Source organism: Anabrus simplex, chromosome 7 (assembly GCF_040414725.1).
Source record: "Anabrus simplex isolate iqAnaSimp1 chromosome 7, ASM4041472v1, whole genome shotgun sequence".
Taxonomy (NCBI): domain Eukaryota; kingdom Metazoa; phylum Arthropoda; class Insecta; order Orthoptera; family Tettigoniidae; genus Anabrus; species Anabrus simplex.
Window position 1 is genome coordinate 70,664,745 of NC_090271.1, and position 25,343 is coordinate 70,690,087.

Below are 25,343 nucleotides of genomic sequence, written 5' to 3' on the forward strand. Positions count from 1 at the left end.
AAATGTTCCAAAGACGCTAAAACTGGGGAGAAATGGATTTTGGCGAGCCGGAGAAATGCTGGTGATATATCAGAAAAGTCTACAGTTTATTTTTTTGAAGATTTTAACGTAAGATGAATTTTCAATCACTTTTCCATGTCAGCTGTTCTAGTGGTAAAACTTTACTATATTATGAAGTCCTGTGTTCAAAAGCACCGCTTTAAAATAAACCAAATAGTCTGTCATTTGTACGAGAGCTGGAATCAAGAGTAGCAAACAAAAAATCCCTGAAATTAAATAGATGATGTACAAAAATAATTATATAAGTGTTTAATCTATTCACCAATGAAATCATTGCACCAATTTGGGACAGATTGGTTTATCATCCCACATGGATTCTGTCCCTAAACAGGAAAGAAATCAGGTGTAACTGTCATGGGTGGACCCTGTAATAAAATTGAATGTACCAGATAAGGGGTGATGCTAGTTATAGTTCCGGCAGTTCTTACAGTAATGTTCATGTAGTCCTTCAGCAACAAAGTTTACATGTGATGCATGGTTTTATCTATAGTTTCGAGCAAACTGTTAATTTACCTGATGTTGGTGTCAAGTCTCAAGAGTAGTCATATTTTCAGCTACTCTGTCCTACAATAACAACAGCTTCATGAGAAACTATCCTCATATGGCATTTTTAAGTTTCAAAAGTTAAGTTGACATTCACCGATAGAGAGCACATTGTCAAGTAGATTCAAAGCAATCCAGTCACTGCCAAGCAAATGTTTCCAAAGAATTAAAAGCCCTTCACTATTTAATATAGGAGGCGTCATGTACAAATCGCAAATACACTGTCTCAGTGAATTTTATCACAGCACATTCTTTGCATCATCAGTTTCTTGGAGGAACTCGGGTCAGAATATGTAAACTACACCTGCTACAGCAAAATAGGTTTGTTAAGTATGGTACCTTCTTCAAGAACATCCTCTCATTGTTTCCAGAAATTCACTTTTTTTTTTTTCAAGTTAGAGAATAAGTGAAAAAAAATTGAAATAAGTATTTTTTTTCTTTTTATACGTTCCTTTATGTTGCACCAACACAGATAAGTCTTATGGCGATGATGGGATAGGAAATGGGAGTGGGAAGGAAGCAGCCATGGCCTTAGGTAAGGTGTGAAAATGGGAACCCACAGAAAAACATCTTCAGGACTGCCGACAGTTGGATTGAAATATGTAACTAGACTAACTCAGAGAATAGAGCACTGGTGTAATGACCCCTTAGTCCGATGGTGTTTGAAGGGGCTCAAATACGTTAGCCATGTGTCTGTAGATTTAGTGGCATGTGAAAGAATTCCTGTGGGACAAAATGCCACTTCTGCATCTCCAAAAGCCAAAAAAGGTAGTTAGAGGGTAAAATTATACTAATATATTATTATTATTATTATTATTATTACTACTACTACTGTTGCAAATAACTAATCATCTTAGATAAATCACTCATCTATCTGAACTGCAACAAAACCTAGACAATAGTATATTTTCAAAGGAATGGTATCAATGTAACATGGATTTTAAAATACACAACTTTCCTAAAGAGATTTCACACAACTGCAAATTAACAATATCTTCAATACCAAAAATTTAAGTCACCTTGTTATTACCAATATCAGTATAAGTATGGTAAGTATGATCCTACTTTATCAAACTGAGTAGAATTACTATTTAAAAAAAGTTAAGGTCCAAAATGTAGACACATAACAAACCCTCACCAATTCCAGATGTACTGGTTGTTATGAGATATACAACTCTTAAAACAGTGAACTTCACATCTAGAGATCAGGAACAATATTCCATATCTGTTTAATCATATATACAACTCTTTGTTGAAACTAGCCATATAGAGAAAGATCAGAATATCAAAAGGAATACACAAGAACCTCGTTTATCTGCCCCTCATTAATCCGGATCTCCAGTTTATCTGGACCGAAAATAATAAACATTTATTTTTACTTGTACAGTATTTCTTTTACGGAGTCTATTCTTCTTGAATGTCTTTTCCGCCAAGGATAGTTAAGGACAGCAATTGGAAGTAAGTCGGCCGCGGTCTATCAAGGGTACCATCCCGGCATTCGCCTGGAATTGAGAACGGGAAACTGTAGACTCTTGTGAGTTCCTTGACACGTTTGCATGCATTCCCGGATGCTCGGACATAGATGTGAACGACGTAAATGACTGATTGAAAAATGACTGTAATCAGGCTACGGTATAGCGACAGATGAACAAATTATTGCCTCTTGTTCCTCGACAGGTAATGGCAAGAGTGCTGGTGAATTTGAAAATGAAACCGGCGTTCCATCAGAAGAAACAATGACTCATGCAGATGCAACAATGCAGCTGGACAAACTGATGGCCTATTTAGAATCCCAGACTGAAACCACACCGGCAGAACTGATGTTAGTAAAACGTCTTCATGATCATGCTGCGCAAAAACGCTATACAAATGTATAACAAAAGGCTTGCACATTATTTTAGTGCATAAAACAGAGTTGTAAATGTAAGAAAAGTGTTCTTATATTTTTTTTGTACAACTGGAAAAAGGTATTACTGTACAACTTATGTTAATATGTTGTATAACATGTACTGTATTTGTTTTTTAGTTTTCCAGATTATCCCACTTAATCCGGATAAACAAGGTTCTTGTGTACATAATGGGATAAACACAATGCCAGTTCAGTATGGGACGAGGGAGAATCTGCAACATTTGAGGAGTAGGTGTGAACTATTTCTACTCCACAATTAACTCTTTCCTGAAGCTGTTTTTATACTGTACTTTCCTTCCCACATAAGTAGCTTTTCTTGCAAATATTTTTCATCTCACACAAGCCCTCCTTCCTGAACTTTTGACATTACCTGGAGTACTTATCCTGCCACATCAGTAACTCCTCAGTGAGGGCAGCATATTCTCCATTTGGAAACTTCTCAGCTTCTGCCAGGAAGTTTGTCTCCATGGTAGCTATGTGGTGCTCTCGTTCCAAGAGACGCTGCTTGAGGTTCTCAATTTCTACATGCAGATGGAGATTGTTCTGATCAACACAGCTCTGGCATGACCAACCACACTCCTGAAAGAACAATAACTATAGAATTATAGAATAATAATGGATTTATAAAAACCACCATCAGTTAATTCATTTGAGGTATAAATAGGCTACTTATCCTTTTAGGTGTTTGTGCTTAAAGAAAAAAAGTACAGTTTTTAGCAAATCAGCCCTTTATGATGGTACTTCACAATTAGCAACAGACATTATTTACAGCAAATATTTCATAATTCAAAAGAATAAACATCGACAAATTTTTCCTGAATAACATTTCTCACTAATTATAGTTCAGGTTCAATACTTACCACATTAACAAATATATATATTTACCTAAGTGCACCAACAATGTTAATATGATTCAACCTATTTTCCTGCAATCTATGTTTATACTTTAGGTTTTTTTTAATGTCGCACTGACACAGTTAGGTCTATTACATGTAACTAATCTCATTATTAGACCCGTATTGAACTATGCTATGATATACTAACAATTTGTTGGTTATTTTGATCCACCTTTTCAATACAAATTACAGTTTGTGTTGCTAAGTTGTAATGTTACAACACTAATTTACCGGGACATGTTTCGCTTTTATTCATAAGCATCATCAGCCTATACTATTGCCTCAAGGTTTGTCATTTTTGGGTTGTTGTTGTTACAAATTTCATTACATTGAGTGTAAATCTGATTTCAGTGATAACAATATTTAAAACAAGAATAATACACACATTAAAAATTATGACAATATGATTTGAAATGTTGAAATGGATTAACTCTTAATTCTAAAACACATTGACGTCCAAAACACAGTTTTTAATTTGGCTAAAAATTGTTTGCAATGTTAAAATAAAATTGATTCAACTATAATTTGGCATTAAAATTTGAGTCATATATTGGGTGTTAATATATAGGAGCCATAGTTTCTGAAGTGCGTTGGTTTCTAGATTACAGTAACATTTCAGTATTGAGAATTATAGTTAAGAATTGTGCTCTCTAAATAATGTTATTTAAAAAGACTGTAATTTTGCATTATGAGTGATTAGTCATGATGATAATCTAGAATTGAAGTCTTGAGTTCGTTGGAAAACGGCTTCTAGATTTGATGAGGCTTGCTGCTGCAGTTTGGCTATTTGATCAGAGGAAGTATTGACAATTTAATTCTTGTTTGTACAGACCAGACTCTCCGTTGGAAGTTGATTGTTTTGATGTAAGTTATGGTTAAAAGGGGCTTCAATCCAAATTTTGAGTACTGGTATCTGATTATGTTTCTTTCGATTTATGGAATGAAAGAAGCTTCTGGAACAAATGGAAATGAACTTAAGTAATATTGTGTGTTGTGCTTATAATGTGAGTGTTGATGTTGCATTATCACTTACCCCTTTGTCTGCTGCTACAGAATTTTGTGGGCCTTATTGTGTTACTGTGACTATTGTCTGTTGTGGCTCTACTCCTTGTGTTGTATGTATGAAAGAGTTGTGGTGAAGGGCGGGTAAGGGGTTGAGGGGAAGAGATGTTGGGCGGGGCGTTTGCTATTGACGTGCTACATGGTAGGTAATTCTTATTTGTTGTCGAGGTGGGGGTAGAGGACGATCCTGCAGGCGGGGCGTTAAGCTTTGGCGTGTTATGTGGAGGGGGACTTTTTTGCGTTGCCGAAATGGTTTCAGTTGTGAGTGTATTTAGATTGACTATTTTAAAGAATTTGCTTTATTCTGATTTGAGATTTTGTAATAATGTTGGCAACTGCTCTATTAACGGACTTTTTATTTCGACCGCGTCATTCAAGTTTTTTCCTTTATTGAAGTATTGATCCAAATAAATATATATGTTTTTGAATTCTGTCATTAGCTTCCTCTTTTCGATTCTTTTGATTATTGTAAGGTCTTTATCTATTGAGGTGTAATGATGGCCAGTTTCTTTCATATGATTACTCATTGCGGAGTATTTATTGTGTTTGAAGGCATTAAAGTGTTCCATGTATCTGGTTAGGAAACTGCGTCCAGTTTGGCCAACATATGAAGATTTACACTGTGCGCATGTTAGTCTGTATATTCCGGAGCCTTGAAATTTGTTATTGTAGGCATTTACTGTGTTATAGTTAAAAAATAAGTTTTTGTTAGTGTTATATGTTTTAAAGGCTATTTGCATATCTCGTTTTTTGAGTGGGTTTGCTATTTGGTGAATCTTTGAACTGGTGTAAGTGAAGGTTGCGTATTTGGATTTTTTAGTCTTTTCCGGTGTGAGGTTTGTGGCTATTTTGAGCTTTACTTTGTTGACGATTCGATTTACTGTGTCTGCTTTATATCCATTGGCTAGTGCTAGTTCTTTTATAAAATTTATTTCTTTTGTAAAATTTGCGGGTGATAAGGGTATTTTGTAGGCTCAGTAGACCATACTGAAAAAGGTTGCTTGTTTGTGGGATTTGGGGTGGAGTGAGTCATTTCTTATTGTTATTGGCGTGTGTGTTGGTTTTCTGTATATCTGATAATCAAATTTGGATTTTAAGCGTGTTACAGTAACATCTAAATAATTCAATGAGTTGTTTTCTTCGTCTTCTTTGGTAAATTTTACGTATCTATCGATGTTGTTTAAAAATTCAAGGATTTTTTCGCTATTACTTTTTCGGTTGTCTGTTATTAAAAATGTATCATCAACAAATCTCAGCCAAAGACAGATTCCTTCTATGTTTGGTTTAATTATGCTATGTTCTATGTTATCCATATAAATATCCGCTAATATTCCCGAGCTGGGGTCACCCAAGGCTAAACTTAATTGGTGGTAAATTTTATTGTTAAAGGTGAAATAGTTATTATTTAGTACGAATTTAAGTAGTATAATAAATTCATCTACTTCTAGCTTACTTAAGTTGCTATATTTGGAAAGGTTTAAGTTAATAATTTCGATCGTTTCTTTAATGGGGATATTTGAATATATATTGGAAATGTCAAACGAGCTCATTCTATGGTGGGGTTGTAAGTTGAAGTTTTTTAATCTTTCGCAAAATTCAATTGAGTTTTTAATTGAGGAGTTACTCTGGAACTTATAATGCTTTTTGAGGAATTGATGTATAAATTTTGATATTTTATATGTTGGGCTATTTCTGCTGTTTATAATTGGTCGAATGGGTGTATTGTTTTTGTGTACTTTAGGTAGTGTCTTAGCCTTGGGTAATGTTGGGTTCATGTTGAACATTTTTTGTTGTTCTTGCTCGTTAAATAAACAAATTGAATTTTTAAGAATTGTTTTTAGATTCCTTTGAATTCTAGAGATCGGGTCTTTATTTACTATAGTGTAAGATTCATTAGAAAAGAATTCTTCGTTTTTTTTGATGTAGTCACTTATTTACTAGGACTATTGTTTCGCCTTTATCTGCCTTAGTCACGATAATGTCGTTATCTTTTATTTTTGTCTTTAAATCTTTTATTTGTTTTAGGAGAGTCTGGTCGGAATTAGTTTTCATTTCTTTTACTAAACTTGGGAGTTTCTTTTTTACTTCATATTTAATGTCATTTTGTATTTCTGCCGGCAGTTTCCCTATATTTGCTTCAGATTCCGCTATTGTGATAGTTAATTCTTCCATTTTGTACGGGTTAGGCCAATTGAACTTAGTTCCTTTGTTGAGTATGTTCATTTCATTTTCAGAAAAATTGGTGTCTGATAAATTAATTGTCGCGGGATTGTTTATCTTTAAAGGAACTGAATCATTTTTTCCATTAACGGTTAACTTTTTTTGATCTTCTATTAGGTGTTTTAGTTTGTTTTCTAGAGTTTTTTGCTTCCTGTCTAAGATGTTTGAGAGTTTTTCAATGGTATGTCGTTGAATGGAGCTCCAGTCTAAAGGCAATGTAAAATGGGATATACTTAAGTGTGCTTTGTAGAGCTGTAAATTTAGTAGCGATTTTTTCTGTACAGTAACTTTAATTCGTTTTTTAGCCATATTTTGTTTACTCTGTTTTGGGTGTCAAGAGATTTTGAGCTTGATATGTTCTTTCTTTGGGTAGACCTTAAGAATTTCGGTATTACACCGCACCTTAAACATTCTTTCAAAAACCAGATATCTTTAGCAATCTTACTGACTTTAACCTTGAGGTTAATATACCTGTTTGTCTTAATTTTTGCCTGGTTGGCTATCACATTACATGTAACTAATCTCATTATTAGACCCATATTGAACTATGCTATGATATACTAACAATTTGTTGGTCCACCTTTGATCCACCTTTTCAATACAAATTACAGTTTGTGTTGCTAAGTTGTAATGTTACAACACTAATTTACCGGGACATGTTTCGCTTTTATTCATAAGCATCATCAGCCTATACTATTGCCTCAAGGTTTGTCATTTTTGGGTTGTTGTTACAAATTTCATTACATTGAATGTAAATCTGATTTCAGTGATAACAATATTTAAAACAAGAATAATATACACATTAAAAATTATGACAATATGATTTGAAATGTTGAAATGGATTAACTCTTAATTCTAAAACACATTGACGTCCAAAACACAGTTTTTAATTTGGCTAAAAATTGTTTGCAATGTTAAAATAAAATTGATTCAACTATAATTTGGCATTAAAATTTGAGTCAAATATAAATATTGGATGTTAATATATAGGAGCCATAGTTTCTGAAGTGCGTTGGTTTCTAGAATGGCCAAACTGGACGCAGTTTCCTAACCAGATACATGGAACACTTTAATGCCTTAAAACACAATAAATACTCCGCAATGAGTAATCATATGAAAGAAACTGGCCATCATTACACCTCAATAGATAAAGACCTTACAATAATCAAAAGAATCGAAAAGGGGAAGCTAATGACAGAATTCGAAAACATATATATTTATTTGGATCAATACTTCAATAAAGGAAAAAACTTGAATGACGCGGTCGAAATAAAAAGTCCGTTAATAGAGCAGTTGCCAACATTATTACAAAATCTCAAATCAGAAAAAAGCAAATTCTTTAAAATATTTAATCTAAATACATTCACAACTGAAACCATTTCAGCAATGCAAAAAAGTCCCCCTCCACATAACACGCCAAAGCTTAATGTCCCGCCTGCAGGATCGTCCTCTACCCCCACCTCGACAACAAATAAGAATTCCCTACCACGTAGCACGTCAATAGCAAACGCCCCGCCCAACATCTCTTCCCCTCAACCCCCTACCCGCCCTTCACAACAACTCTTTCATACATACAACACAAGGAGTAGAGCCACAACAGACAATAGTCACAGTAACACAATAAGGCCCACAAAATTCTGTAGCAGCAGACAAAGGGGTAAGTGATAATGCAACATCAACACTCACATTATAAGCACAACACACAATATTACTTAAGTTCATTTCCATTTGTTCCAGAAGCTTCTTTCATTCCATAAATCGAAAGAAACATAATCAGATACCAGTACTCAAAATTTGGATTGAAGCCCCTTTTAACCATAACTTACATCAAAACAATCAACTTCCAACGGAGAGTCTGGTCGCTACAAACAAGAATTAAATTGTCAATACTTCCTCTGATCAAATAGCCAAACTGCAGCAGCAAGCCTCATCAAATCTAGAAGCCGTTTTCCAACGAACTCAAGACTTCAATTCTAGATTATCATCATGACTAATCACGCATAATGCAAAATTACAGTCTTTTTAAATAACATTATTTAGAGAGCACAATTCTTAACTATAATTCTCAATACTGAAATGTTACTGTAATCTAGAAACCAACGCACTTCAGAAACTATGGCTCCTATATATTAACACCCAATATATGACTCAAATTTTAATGCCAAATTATAGTTTAATCAATTTTATTTTAACATTGCAAACAATTTTTAGCCAAATTAAAAACTGTGTTTTGGACGTCAATGTGTTTTAAATTAAGAGTTAATCCATTTCAACATTTCAAATCATATTGTCATAATTTTTAATGTGTATATTATTCTTGTTTTAAATATTGTTATCACTGAAATCAGGTTTACATTCAATGTAATGAAATTTGTAACAACAACAACCCAAAAATGACAAACCTTGAGGCAATAGTATAGGCTGATGATGCTTATGAATAAAAGCGAAACATGTCCCGGTAAATTAGTGTTGTAACATTACAACTTAGCAACACAAACTGTAATTTGTATTGAAAAGGTGGATCAAAATAACCAACAAATTGTTAGTATATCACAGTTAGGTCTTACGGCAACGATGGGGATGGGGTAGAAAAGGCCTAGGAGTGGGAAGGAAGCGGCCGTGGCCTTAAGGCACAGCCCCAGCATTTGCCTAGTGTGAAAATGGGAAACCACAGAAAACCATCTTCAGGGCTGCCGACAGTGGGGTTCGAACCCACTATCTCCCAGATGCAAGCTCACAGCTGCGCGACCCTATCCGCACGACCAACTCGCCAGTATAGTTTAGGTTTAACCAGCTGTCTATATGTCCTGCCCATTGCAGACTTCTTGTCTTTATTCTTCGTATAACGTCGGGTTGGTTCAATAAATCACACAATTCTTGGTTCTTGCTCTGTCTCTATTTTCAATTTCTTCTAGTATCTTGTTCATTATGGCTTTGGTAATTAGGCACCTATCTTTGTAGAAAACATTCTCCTGACAACTCTAAAAAGGTGTTTGTTTCTTAGTATGGGTCATCCTTTGCCTTCTTCAGTTTATAAATAGATTTCATACAGCAGTATAGCTTCAAGCTTACGTCTTCTAGATGCAGACATTTTGAAATTTTAACAGCTGTTAAGAGGTTTAACACAGAGCTGGTGTCATGTTAATTTAACACAAGTATTAACAATTTGTTAGTGTTAACAATTCTTGATGAGACTGTCATTTTGTTAAATTATGTGTTAAGTGTGCTGAACAGCAGTGTTAACACAACATTCAATGAAGAAACCAGGCCTGAATGTACTAAATGCACTAAATAGAAGGACTGAACAACGGGGATTGAGGATCAACATGGAAGAGCAAGACTATGGTGATGAGTATACGAAGTAAAATAAAAGGAAAAGGAGCTCACAAAATTAGAGTAGGAACTGGAAATAGTATAACACATTAAAAACTTGAGAAGTGAACTGATAGAAAATATAAGATTGGATATGGAAATTAGTAGAATGATACAACTGGGGATTGCATTTTACCAGCAAATATGGAGATTAATACAGAACAGATTTACCAATGAAACGCAAAAAATTAAAAATTCTCATTTAACAATTCCACCTTTTCAATACAAAATTTTGCAATGTGGTTTACAAACATATCTTACCACTGCAAAAGCCCTTCCTAAAATACACAAGGCCAGTGTCCTCATTTGCCCAATCATCAACTACAGACCAAGTCCTTTATACAAAATATATCTCAATTTATCCAAAAGTTTTTGAGGAAGAATTACCACTTCATGTCCAAAAAATCCATTTAAAATATTACAGAACTAATAGATAAATTTAAAATTCAATATCCAACCCCATCACTCCCTTCATTCTTTCGATATCCTGAATATGTATCCCAGCATACAAGTATCAAAATTATACACTATTATCGAAAATAATTTAAATAAATACAGCCATTTAAGTAAATTAGAAATCCAGGTTTCATGTCCATTTTAAAATTAGTTGTAAATAACAATTTCTTCACTATCATTGATCAACAGGAATGTCTTAGCAGAAATCTACCTAGATTTTCTAGAACATACTAAAATTGACAACAAAAACTACAACAATATTCTCCTTTGGGCTAGATATGTAGGCGATATCTTAGTAATTATGAATGTAAAACATTTGACGTTGCTACCACTCTTCTCAGTCTTAATAACGTTGATTCACACATTAAATTCACACTGGAATCCAAAAATAATCAAAAAATAAACTATTTAGATTTAACCATCACCAGACACCCAACCTTTTTTAAATAAGATTTTCAAAAAAATCCACTCAAACTGCTTCTACAATCCGACATGATTCAATACAGCCACAGACCTACAAACGAGCAACTTACATTAGCTTAGTTCACCGAGCCTTTATTGTACCAATGTCTAAAAAAGATCTAAAAAATGAACTGAACACTGTTCAAGGTATCGCTAAATCCAATGGTTACAATAATTTTTTCATTGAAAGAATAATAAACAGACATTGTCCTTTGACCACACTAAAGAAAGATAAACCCAACGCTCCCCTAATTTCCAACTTTGTGTTTAAAGAGATCTACAGAATCACTAACATTTTTAAGAAACACAATGTAAAAATAGCCTTTAAAACTAACAATAAAAATGCAGATATCCTATACAATTCCACACCAGTTAAGAGGATTAATAGTTTCTCAAAATCAGGAGTTTACAAAATCAAGTGTAATAATTGCAATTTTTCATATGTTGGACAGACTGGGAGGAGTTTCAACACAAGATATTCAGAACATATTAACGCCCTAAGATATAACAAATTCTCAGCAGCAGGTCAGCACATGCAAGATTACAATCATAATTTTACTAACATATAGCAAGACATGGAAATCTTTAAGATATTAAACAAAGTCCCCCTACTTGATATAACAGAAAACTGTTTATACATTTAGATCAGTATTTCAATTCAACTACAACCTTAATGGCATTTTGGAGAAATCCAATATTCTATTTGACCTTCTCATTATTATTTTTAGAAATGTTTATTTAACAAATCATAAATTGATTTTTCATTCAATTCATTCCGCAGCAATTCCCCCTATTCCCACACCACTCAGCCCCGCCATAAAAATAGCCCCACTCAATTCCCCCTCCCTTCCCCGTTCTCTCCGATCTTCCCTACCCCGTTTTTCCCCTCCCTTTCTGATCTTCCCTACTCATGCTTCCCTTCATATGAGTTATGCAATATGTCCAACACACCACAGTGCAAGGTGTCACATATTTTCATTGTATGTATGTATGTATGCTCAGTCCGTCAGCGATTCCGCTGGTGGGATCCTCAACAGCTCTGCCATCAGCTGTCATAGATGGCCTAGGCATCACTGAAGAGACGTACTAGGGAAGTGAGGAGTAAGGTAGTTTCCCGTTGCTTTCCTCACTGAGCCAGAGTTGCTATTACATATCAGTCTGCCAAGCCCACTGAAATGCATACACCAACCGACCCTATGAGCAACAATTTCACACCATTCATAGCAGGGACTGGCTGCATAAGGATTGGTATTACCAGCATCGCTCATACCTCAGTCATTTTCATATTGTCAAAGCCAAGGATAAGACAGAGACAGATCTATGAAAGTAACAAAATTGCTCTAGTCTATACCAGAAGACATAGTGCACTGTAAACACTAGGTCCTGCCAGCAAAGGCATATTTTCATTATATTATTTATTATTTTTTGCTATTCGATCACCCCCCTTTTTCAACATCCGTTGTGCTAATTTGGCTTTTATGATCATTATTATTATTATTATTATTATTATTATTATTATCGGTCCACTTGTTTCTGTATGGAACTGCGAATCTTCACCACCTACTTCATAGAAATTAATATGACCGTCATGCGTAACTTTCACCCTCAGTTTTTAAGGACATTAAACTAGAAGCTCTTTGAACGGCATCAATGAAACATGCTTCTACATTATTCACTGAATGTGCATAACTTAATTTCTAAATGCCACTGCTACCATGTAACAATATAGCTATCAGAACTTTGTAACGAATGATATGAAAGTTTTAAGAATCTTCAGCGTCCAGATTAATCAACTTGGATCATCCTTCAACAGCAGTTAAGTGCATAATTTAAAACTTTTATCACCATTGTGACTATTTTTCATCTTCGATTTTTAACTTTTAACGTCAAACCACAATATTTTTACGGCATATGTACATTGTTTATGGACCCTTTGATATGTTGTGCAATTTGTTTTATTGGCTGATAATAACCTTGACATTAGGTCGAAATTAGTACCAAATAAATGTTTCATTTGTAATGTAAACCGAATTGAAAAATTTTGTATTGAAAAGGTGGAACTGTTAAACTAAAACTTTTAATACGGACCATTCAACATGAAATTTTTATCTCTCAATTTACCAATGAAGACTAAAGAAGTAGTATACAAGGGATATTACACTGCTACGATGATAATGTTATTTAATTTACGTCTCATCATCTACTTTTACGGTTTTTGGAAATGCTGAGGTGCCAGAGTTTTGTCCCACACAAGTTCTTTTACGTGCCAGTAAATTGCAAGTTGCTTTACGTCATACCAACACAGATAGGTCTTAAGGCGATGATGGGACAGGAAAGGGTTAGAAGTGAGAAGGGAACGGCCGTGGGCCTATTTAAGGTACAGCCCCAGCATTTACCTGGTGTGAAAATGGGAAAACCATCTTCAGGGCTGCAGACAGTGGGTCTCGAACACACTATCTCCCTAATACTGGATACTGGCCGCACCTATGCGACTGCAGATATCCGGCTCGGTGCCAGTAAATCTACCGACACAAAGATGGCGTATTTAAGCACCTTCAAGTATCACCGGACTGAGCCACAATTGAACCTGCCAGGCTGGGTTCAGAAAACCAGCACCTCAACCGTCTGAGACAGATGGTGATGGTGTGGATTATTGTTTTAAGAGGGTGTGGATTATTGTTTTAAGAGGAAGTACAACTAGGCAACCATCCTCTATATAACACTAATCAGAGGGAAAAAATGGAAGACATCCGACCCTTCGAAAAATGAAGATATCGGCCAAAGGAAGACAATGGCCACGCAGGGTGTGAAAATGAAAGACTCCCTAGCCCTCGCAAACCTAATAGCGTCGGGGTCGGAAAAGAACAAGAGTTGACCAAGAGAGGTCAGACAGGATAGATAAAAGAAGTGGAAGCAACACCAGAACTCAGCTAAGGGTCCCATGGTCGCCAAGCCACGCTCCAATTTCAGAGCCACTGGGGCCCCTTTTAGTCGCCTCTTACGGCAGGCAGGGGATACCGTGGGTGTTATTCTACCGCCTCCACCCACAGGGTGGCTACCTATAATGATATATACAGCAGAAACTTGTATAATGACTCGGAGAGATGAGAGTAGAGTACAGGCAGCTGAAATGAAATGCGTAACGAATATGGTACAGAAGACAAGCAGGGACAGAGTGAAAAATGAAGACATATGAAAAGAGCTAAATTTATAAAAACTAAACGACAAACTGGAACAGAACAGATTGAGGTGGTTGAACATGTCAAGCGGATGAAAGAAAAAAGATTTGAGAGACAAGCACTTGTAAGACAGGGAAGAGAGGATAAGTAACACGAAGGTCATTATGGATGAACTCTGAAGAACAGAATAGGACAACGCAACCTAGACAGGGACACTGTGTTGGATGAGGTCACCTGAAAAAAGGGTAAATGATGACACACCAGAATTTTGTCCTGAAGAGTTCAATTACCCGTCGGTGAATCTACCAACATGTGCCAGAATTAAACCTGCCAACTTTAGCTCTACCATCTGTCAGCCCCGATAATAATGAACTACTAACTACCAGGTAGTACACAGGATAAGAAAGGAGTTGTAGTGATCACACCAAAACACAAGAGCAAAAAAACATAGAACAAACCTTCAAAAACAACCATAAGAACTTCCCGGAATACTCTCACTCTACAAACATCCCACTGGAGTATGTACTGAAACCAATCCAATATTTTAAAAAAATTAAGGGTGGTGGAAGCCTAGCATGTCAGCATCAAACAACTACTAAATGAAACACTTTATTAAGGTGTTAGATAAATACACAGTTCAAAAAACATATGCCATGCTCCACAAAACAATACCTCACACCCAGGTATATTACCAAATAAACCTTTAATCTTTACGTTGAAGTATAACAAAGAAAAACAACACCTCACACCCACGTATTTTACCAACTAAACCTTTCTTTAGGTTGAAGTATACAAAAGAAGAATGATGGATTCGAGTTCATTTTCAGAACACAAACGGAAATGTCCAAATAGGAGCAAAAACAAAGTGATAACAGTCCTCCTGGGTGGATTTTTATCACAGCTGGAGAGCTTCAGAATGGTGTATGTCCTCCACAAGCATTTATCACAGCTTGGCACCTGCGTGGTATGCTCCGTATAAGTCGACGGAGGTCACGTTGCGGTATCAGGTCCCATTCTTCAATGAGAGCCTGTTCGAGGTCTTTAAGAGTCTGAGGTGGAACAGGACGCCCAAAAACACTTTGGTTTAGCCTATCCCTCATATGCTCGATGGGATTAAGGTCAGGACTCACTGCTGGCCATTCCATCACTTGAATGTCCATTTCTTGCAAGATAGCTCTGGTGATGAGCGCTACATGAGCCCTGGCATTGTCGTGCATGAGTACGAATTCAGGGCCAACACCGTATGCAGCAACCAACACATGCTCTAGCAGTACCTGCTCGATGTAGCATGCAGTGGTAAGATTACCACAGATGACGACAAGATTCGTACAGCCATCAATACTGATGCCACCCCACACTATCACAGAACCTTGCCGAATCGGTCGCCTTCCAGGACAACATTTGGTATGTACTGCTCACCACGGCATCTCCATACACGTTTACGTCCATCACGTTGTGTCAGGGGAAATCTGGACTCATCTGAGAACAACAAAGGTCTTCATTGGCGAAGTTGCCAGTTGACGTGGGTATGGGCAAACAGAAGGTTAGCTGCGCGATGTTGCTGTGTTAAAAGAGGCACTCGAACAGAACGTCTGGTTCAAAAGGACACTTCTTTTAACCTGTTCATTACTGTCTGGTCAGACACAGTGACTCCAGTGACCCTCCTGAGGTCTTGTCGCAGTTCTCTGGCAGATGCTGAACGACGTTGCAACGCATGGATGGTCAGATATCAGTCATCCTGTGGAGTTGTCATGGGTCCACGAGCTTGGCCAACCCTCCTTATGAACTGGCCTGTCTCATTGTAGCGATTACACAAGTGGCAAATAACTGATGGAGAGACACTGAGATCCACAGCAACATGACAAAACGTCCAACATTCCTGGATCAAAGTGATGGCCCTTGCGACTTGAACCTCATTAAGATGTCTCATGGGATGTGCTGGTTGACGTACAAGGTACTCAAATGACCACAGTAGTCTGTGTACCTAACAACGACACACAGACGCACCACTATTCACTTTGTTTTGAGGGGTCACCTGACAGTTTAATGTATGGCTACACCTTCAGATGGAGTATAACTTCGATTTGACATACTCTGAGTAGCTAAGGTCTCAAGGTATGCTGTAAGACCATTGGAACCCAATCTACCAAATTAATGTTCACATACTAAAAGTTACAAAACAAGTTTTCCTAATTTTTTTTGAACTGTGTATAATAATAATAATAATAATAATAATTGTATTGAAACAATTCAGAAATCAGTGGAAAAGAATGAAAATAAGGTTTAAAAAAATAAAATCCTTACATTATTTGTAAGTAACAAGAGAGACGAATGAGTTAAAAGGGGAACCCCAAAACTATAAATACACTGTAAGACACTTTAGTCCATGTTGAAATTCTTGTATTTCACTTGACACTAGTCTTCTGAATGAGAATAGGCTACTTTAAAAACTTATAAGAATGTTCCAACTGCATACAGATTGCATCATATAAATTAATGTTTGAAAATATTCAAAAGATTATGTACAAATTACAGGCAAAACAATGTGATAATGGTTAATATGTTCAAAACAAATGGTTTAAACTGGGCCGTGAAGAAATTATTTCATCTGGAACATACTGAGTCCGATGATCCGTAGTATGAATCTGATGCAGTTCATAAAACAATCAATCATCAATAGACCGTGATATACATGTTACTCTCATAGTACTCAATGTGTTTCAGATGAAATAATTTCTTCACAGCCCAATTTAAACTACTTGTTTTGAACATCTTAACAACCATTATCATGTTCTTTTGCCTGTAATTTGTACATAATCTTTTGAATACTTTAATACACTGTTAATTTGTATGATGCAACCTGTACACAACTGGAACATTCTTAAATTAGTCTATTCTCATTATTTCAGAAGACTAATGTCACGTGAAAATTCAAGAATTTTAATGTGGACCGAAATGTTTTACAATGTATTTATAGTTTTAGCTCAGGGTTTACAAACCCCATTTTATTTAATGATTGTGTCATTTTAGTATAGCTTGTTTAAATGAAAAGCTGAAGATAACCAAGTCATACAGTCGAAACTGGTCCTATTCGTAAAAATATATGTATTGATTAGGTGGAATAAAAACATCAAGTTACAAACTAAGATTGTTAAAAATGAGCTACGCCCATCAATACAGGCAAAAATTGAAAATTACTGCTTACACTTCAGAAGCAATTAAGGAAGCTTTTCAATAACAAAATGTAAAAATCATGTTAACTAAAATTAATAAGGTCATAATTTTTCTTAAAATTGGTCTACATTAAATTTCATTTCTTAAGTTTGGTTCAAATTTTAGGGCACTTCTGCATTCCTTTGAGGTAATCATATGAAATTTAAATGAGGGTACCCTCCAATTTTCATGGTTAATTCATAAGATATATTAAAATAAGCTATAGATTGTAAACATACTATCTAACCATTCTCATTTGCAATTAGTATTTATAACCAAGGCAATTTACCAGGTAACAAAATCAGTAAGAGTTTAAATATGGTTTAGTCTTTTCGTGAACATTTCTTTTACCAAGACTTTCATTTATTTAATTTGATGCTAACTTCCATTTTTTGGAATGTTATTCCTTGTTTATCACCACCGTGACTTCATAATTTTTATTAAATCTTCGATCCTTAACTATGAAGGTGAGTTGTGTTATTTTAATTGAAGTGTTCTATCCCTTGTTTGTCCAAGATCCACCCCCTCTGTTGTGGTTCTTTTGACCTTGGTTTGCCCAGATTCCCATCACTTCCCAATCCTGTTTTTTGTGTTTTGTCGAGACCTACACCAATTAGTTGGCATGATTTCGTGCTAGGATGGTCTCTAGGCTTTCTTGTGGTTGTGCTGGCAATCGACAATGTGTGCTTATGGTGTTGTGCTGTCACTTGTTTTGTTGTCCTAGTGTTTGATTGTTGGTATGCCACAAGAACATTGGGATATCCTTCAAATATTCCATCTTTGATGATTGATCATTTTGGCTACTTAGTTGTTTTATAAACCGCATACATCAGATTCATACAATACACCATCAGTAGACAGTGATATACGGTCGAACCTCGATATCTCAAACCTCCATTACTCAAATTTTCAGTATCTCGAAGTAACAAATTTCCCAGCCGTTTCGAAATTCAGTTACACGAATTTTGGTTTCTCGAAGCAAGCTTCTCCCTTGAAGCAAAAAAATACTCAAACTCGAATTTTGTGCAACGTTAACTGCGCAATATCGCATTTGGGGTTTGTGAGGAACAGTTAACAAGTAAAGAAAGGTTTACAGTGATGTTGAGAGCTAATATGACGAGAACCGAAAAACTAAAATTTCTAATGATCGGAAAATCAGCAAAGCATTGCCGTTTCTCAGGTGTGAATTAATTACTGGTCACGTACGAAAGTAACCCCTGAAGTCACAGATGATAAGCTCCATTTATGAATCTCGGCTGCATGGTATTGATGAGAAATTTCAATGTAAACAAACGGAAGAGACTAATGGATTTTTTTTCCAAAGGTGTTAACGGAGGTACGTTTCTTGTTTCACTACTATATGTACTGTATCCTGTCTTCTAAAACGTTACTAGGGTTTTACTGTTACTATTACAACATTTACAAACAGGAGCTTTAAAACTGAATTTGAATATACTTTGGATGAGGTAGTTATCCCAAAAGATGGCAAGTGCAAATACTTAGGTGTGAGATTTGAAAGTAATTTGCACTGGAAGGGTCATGTTGATGACATTGTTGGGAAAGCATACAGATCGTTACATGTCATAAGGTGGCTACTTAAAGGATGCAACAAAGAATTAAAAGAAAAAAGTTACTTAAGTATGGTTCGTCCATTATTGGAATATGCAAACAGTGTTTGGGATCCTCACCAAGAATACCTAATAAAAGAAATAGATAGTGTGCAGAGGAAAGCAGCAAGATTTGTAACAGGGGATTTCACGAGAAACAGTAGTGTATCAGAAATGTTAGAGGAACTTGGTTGGGAAATTTTAAGTAAGAGAAGGGAGAAAACTAGTCTTGTAGGATTATATAGAGCCTATACAGGAGAAGAAGCATGGGGAGAAATCCGTGAGAGGCTTCAGTTGGAAAATAATTATATTGGCAGAACTGACCACAAGTATAAAATTAGAAGGAATTTTAGCAGAAGCGAGTGGGGAAAATTTTCATTCATTGGGAAGGGCGTGAAGGAGTGGAACAGTTTACCAGGGGTAGTGTTTGATCCTTTTCCAAAATCTGTACAGGTATTCAAGAAGAGAATAAACAACAACAGGGAAAATAAATGAAATGTTAGAGGGCATTCGACCAGTGCAGGCTATTGTAAATAAAAAAATGTGTTAAAAAAAATTAATTCCATCCCCTGGTCCATGGAGTTTGGACAGCCAAAGTAGGGGACTACCTGTAGGGGTGAAGTACAATGGGGACTTCGAGGGCCCTGGGACCGCTACGGTAGCTGTGAAGGCCCTTCAGGAACTCTGAAAAGTGGTGGCAAAAGGGGGCTCTGGTTAAGACTCAGTAGGTCGTTATGCTACTTAGGTTCCAAAATGGGTTTAAAAAAAAAAAAAGTAAATAAATGCAATGTAAATTTTAATCTTATACCAGTTGCATAGTATTATTTGAAGTAATTCCACATACTGTATATGAGTTAGGAGATATTATAAGTAGAATTTTGTAAATTATATAAATTTATTAAGGATGATCTGTTTGTTTAATAGAAAAAAAATTGTTAGCTTAAAATGTATATTATTGTATTCTAGAAAAAAAAAATTCTTCTCTTGTTAATTTAAAATTTAGTGCTTGACAATAATGTATTTTAGTGTACCATTTGCCACCGAGGTAAACACCTCATTTGCAAATAAAGAGATTTTGATTTGATTAAAGAGATGCCGTAAAATAGTTTGTATATTTTTAAATACTGTTAAAAATAATGTATATCTTTTTTATATATATAAAGCAGAATATCTGTCTGTCTGTTCCCTATAAAAATCCATACCATTCACCAATCTGAACCAAATTTCATATACTTAGCTTTTAGGACCCTGTGGGTAACCCCATCTACAAGAAATTTTAACATTCCTCTTCATTCCCTATACTTAGGCCTTTTGGCACATTACAGTAACAGAGGCTAATATAGGCAAAATATTCAATTTGTCGTACAAGGACAAGAAAAAGCTCATTTTAAGCCTCACAACACGTAGAACAAAATTTAGTAAGGCCCTATGGGCTCCGAAAACCATGTTTTAAGGGCCTAAAACCAGCCGTTTTGGAGATATTGGCATCACACTACCCCGCTCTAGGAATTAAGATGAAGAAATGACCAGCAGTAACCATGGCAATGTCAGCTCAATGATTCTGCAGTAGAATACAAGCCTGGTGTTCAAAGTAGGTATGTGCATAAATGTAGGCTAGGCCAAGGAGAGATTCTGCTATACATATGACTGTCTCGAAAAAAGCACTGTGGGGGTAAGCCACCCCTACGGGTTGAGGCCAGGAGGGTGTGGCATATATAAAAATAATCAAAAATAGTGTCGAAACCATAGGTTTCAGGGTCGCTGAGATAAAGAGTGACATTCCACATATCGTTTAAGTCCAAGTTCAGCTCCCATCGGCATGGGGGTTAGAAGGGCTGTAGTCCAAATAGGCCCAGTTTATGGATTTATGTGTGTGCACCCCTCTGAATAGGAGTGGAAAGGGGATGAAGTATAAGAGTAATAGGAATCGACCAATATTAACATAGAATCCATAGTTTTCAGCATAGCTGAGATGAATATTGACACTCCAGATGTTGTTTAAGACCAAGTTCACCCGCATCGGCATGGGAGTGAGAAGTGGGGAAAAAGAAAATGTCAAAAATAACCGAGATTATGGATGAATGTATGTTCCAGCACAGCTTTCAAACAAACAAACAATGACTGTGAGGGCAGAACTCCCCTAACTCCGTATCTCTTACTTCAGGCCCAGTTGGGATGGAGGCTGAGAAGGGGCAAAAACAAAATGTCCAAAATGACCGAGATTATAGATGTGTGTGTTATATGCCAGCATAGCTCTCAACTAAAACTGGTGCACACATGACTCTTAAAAAAAAAAATTCACGTGGGGTAAGACACCCCTAGCACCCCTGGCGGAGGGGACGATCCTAAAAAATATTCGAAAACTACGAATATTACTGTCGAATCCATAGTTTTCGGGATCGCTTAGATGAATATTAACACTCTGGATGCCTTTCAGTTGAAGGTTATATCCCATCACAGCTCTCAATCAAACTCGGTACGAATATGAGTTACTATCTCAAAAAGATACTGCAGGGATGAGACACCCCTGGGGGAGGGGGTGACATGTATTATTATTATTATTATTATTATTATTATTATTATTATTACTGAATATCCTTAGCAGTTTGGAGCCCTATTTTACACAGTATACCAGGGTTATAGTTAAAATACATATTCAATTTTACAATGAAAATGAATTCATGTATCTAATAGGTAGAAAATGAAGTGGATGAAGTTAATAAAATATTTGTAACAGCATGATTTTTTAAAGAAATTATACAGGGGTTTTGATAATGCAATGTTGCAATAATTTAAATAAGAGTTCTGCAATAATTTAAATGAGAGTTCAAGTCATGCCTTCTTCTTTCAAATGCAGCACATTCAAACAGTAGGTGGTCCACTGTTTTTGAAGATCCACAGACACACATGTAGCCATCAGGACAATCGATTCCAAATCGATGAAAATAATAACCAAATCTGCCATGACCAGTCAAAATTTGAGTTATTTTAAAGCTTGGCAACAACACGTTACTTTGCAGGAAGTTGAAAACCTCAGGGGTGACATGTAAAATAATAATAAACAGCCAATATTAGTGTTGAATCCATAGTTTCTGGGGTCACTGGGATGAATAGTGACATTCCAGATGTCGTTTTAGTCCAAGTTCAGCACCCATCGGCATGGTGATTTAGAAGGGGTGATAAAGAAAATGTCCAAATTCACCGAGATTAATGTTGTTCACACAGTTTTCAGTGTCGCTCAGCTGATTGGTGACACTCCCAGTGAGAGTTGGAATAGCGTGCATATCTATAATGCGACGCGTAAATACATTACGCTGAAACTTACTTTTATTATTGTTTGAAAGGATCAACTACTTCCCAGACAATTTGGCCTGCCTCAAGGAAATACTTTAAGGCAAAACAAAATAATTTCAAGCTAAAACATAAAATTATACATAACAATATCTCAATTTAAAAATTTACTAAAGAATTCAAAAAATCAATAAAAGTTATAAGAAAACTAAAAATTAAAAAAACTTGAAATAAGTAATACAAATCCTAAAAGTAAAAGGTGTGAAAGAGAAAATTATCAAAATTGTGGATGTATGTATGTACAATATCTTCCAGAATAGCTCTCAACCAAACTTCGTGCAAATACGAATTACTATCTCGAAAACATACTGGAGGAATAAAACACCTTTCAGCAAACCTAAGGGAGGGAATGACATACAAGAATAATCGAAAACGATCAATATTCACTATGAAGTTGAAAAAAGATATATGATGGTTCAACCTTCCAATACTATTAAAATAAGAAATGTAAGTTTTACATTCCTAATTACGCTATATAATTGGTACCGGTTTCGACCAGTATTCTTGGTCATCATCAGCCGATCACAAATAAGTATAAAAGACAATGCGCATAAATAAAATGTGAAGTTTAAATAATTCCATCAGTTGCTGTTTGTGAAGCACTTAAACACCAGTCGTGATTGAGACAGTGGAGTAAGCGGATGTGCTGAGTTAGAGTGTTGAATATGGGTGATTCTCTAGCACAATACAGGGCAGCTATAGGAAGGTGGAATGGAGGAGTGAAATGTAAAAAGAGTGATAGGAGAAATGAAAAATGGGCAGCAACTTGGAGTATTTACAACCTTGATGATAGCCGCAGTGATAGTAATTTTATTGGAAATTGGTGGTGTTGAATTAAATCCAGGGCCTGGGCCAGTGGTTGTAACCGGATGGAGAGAATTCAAAATAAGTGAAGTGGTCAAAGAAGCATGTCAGGATAAGCAAACAAGAGACTTAATTACGGAACAAACCAAGGAAATAAATAAGGAAATACAAGAGCTAAAACAGTGCATCAAAGAGGAGATGAATGTGTTTCTTTCCTATAAACTCTCAGAATGTTTTAATATCCACGGTAGCTTCCTAACTTTCCTGCAGAGCTTCCTCAATACCAGAACTCAGCGTGTGGTTCTTGATAGGTTCAGTTCGACTCTTGTTATGGTACATTCTGGTGTCCCACAGGGCAGTGTCCTAGGTCCGCTCCTTTTTGTCTTATTTATTGACTATCTCATTAATTCTATATCGTCCGTTTCTTGTGAAATTCTACTATTTGCAGATGACTGTAAAATATTCAAACAAAACGATTCTTTGTCAGACGAAAACTCCTTACAGAGTGGGCTTAATTCACTCTCTGAATGGTGCTCCACATGGCGTCTCAAGCCTAATCCTGCCAAGTGTTCCCCTATTTCGATCACGCTTCGTAAATCCCCTAATCTCCTCAGTAAATACTCCCTCCTCGGTAACCCGTTCCCAACTCTAACAGAACAAAATGACTTAGGAGTGATGTCTGACAATTTGTTATTTGTCCCCCATATACAAAAGATAACCGCACGAGCAATGTCACTTCTCGGTTTGTTGTATAGATTTTCTGACATCACCGATATCCATGCCCTCTGAGCCTACTATGTATCTTGCATCCTACCGATTATTGAATTCGCGTCTCCCATATGGTCTACCTCTTCACCCACTAATCTGAATCATATTGACAGCGTGCAGTCATTCTTCTGTGCCATTGCTAGAGCCAGAGTATCTGATTATCAAAACTTGAGCAGTAATAATAATAATAATAATAATAATAATAATAATAATAATAATAATAATAATAATAATAATAATAATCGTATGGCCTCAGCTACCGTGTGCAGACATTTCGATTTGACGCCATCTGGCTGTCTGCTCGTCAATTTCGACGTTCCGTTTTACTCTAGGTCCGCTAGATGGCAGACAGAGTAAACCGGATCTCTCTTGGGCGTCTATGGCTGAGATTTAATTAATTTTGTCGGGTAAATACCAAATGTATCACCAGAGATCTTTTACATGCCGACATCGTACGACATGGAGTGTCGAATGGACTTTTTTCCGCCCTTCAAAAATCCGACTACCTCTGCCGGGTTTGAACCCGCTATCTTGGGATTTGGAGGCCGACACTCTACCATGGATCCATAGAGGCAGCTAACTTGAGCAGTAATCAGATACTAGACAAGTTAAACCTTCACCCGTTATCTAGTCGCAGGAAAGTAGCCAACCTTAGATTCCTATATAACCCTGTTAACGGTTTATTTCGTTCTCCTGAACCTGCATCCTTCTTTTCCTTACATGTTCCAACTCGCAAAACCAGGATTAATCCGCCCCTTCATATTACGTATTCCCACCTCTCTCTCGTTCAAAGTTTATTTATCCGCATACCAACCCTCCTTAACTCTTTATCTTCTGACAGGAACTTGGAAGTTTTTTTCTTCGTATGCCTCCTTTAATCGATTCTTCCGTAACTAAACCTAGTTCATTTTCTTCATATTCCTTTTTTCTCTTCTCATTGCTGTCCTCCCTTTTGTACATAATATAATTTTTTTTTTACTGTACTATACCATTACTTAAGTGTTATATCTGTATGTATCTTACTGTGCCTAGCTATAAGTTCTTCTCTTCGTTTTACGTTCAATCTTCAATTTTTCTTGTTGTTTCTTTAGCCTTTATGTTTTGTTGTTATTTGTCGTGTGTCTACAGTTATTTTGTTAGTTTTTTAATTTTTTCCTCTATTTTTATCGTTAGATGTTTTTTCGTCAATGTTCTTCCACTTATTTTTTATGTTTGCCTTGCGCTACGCTACTGTAAATATGTTTTTTATTGCGGAACTCTGTAATTCGGCTTCTCGTTGTTTTGGTTTCCCAAATAAATAAAAAAATAAAAAAAAGAGAAAGTGGCTCACAACACGGAGGAAGTAGAATGACTGAAGACCACAGTCAAAGATTTGGAGGAGGAACCGAGTCAAGTAAAGTGGTCAGAAAACAGGACTACTAAAGACCTCAGGAGGAAAAAA

General features: G+C 36.1%; 1 protein-coding gene across 3 annotated transcripts in view; it reads right to left on the reverse strand.

Annotated features, from left to right (window-relative positions):
* The window catches only part of LOC136877256 (uncharacterized), a 158,786-nt gene that overhangs the window by 114,698 nt on the left and 18,745 nt on the right, over window positions 1-25,343 (reverse strand). For all 3 annotated transcript variants that reach the window (XM_067151126.1, XM_067151127.1, XM_067151125.1), the window contains exon 3: window positions 2,883-3,091. In XM_067151126.1, coding sequence (XP_067007227.1) covers window positions 2,883-3,091 — 209 coding nt within the window. The remainder of the gene's footprint in view (window positions 1-2,882; window positions 3,092-25,343) is intronic.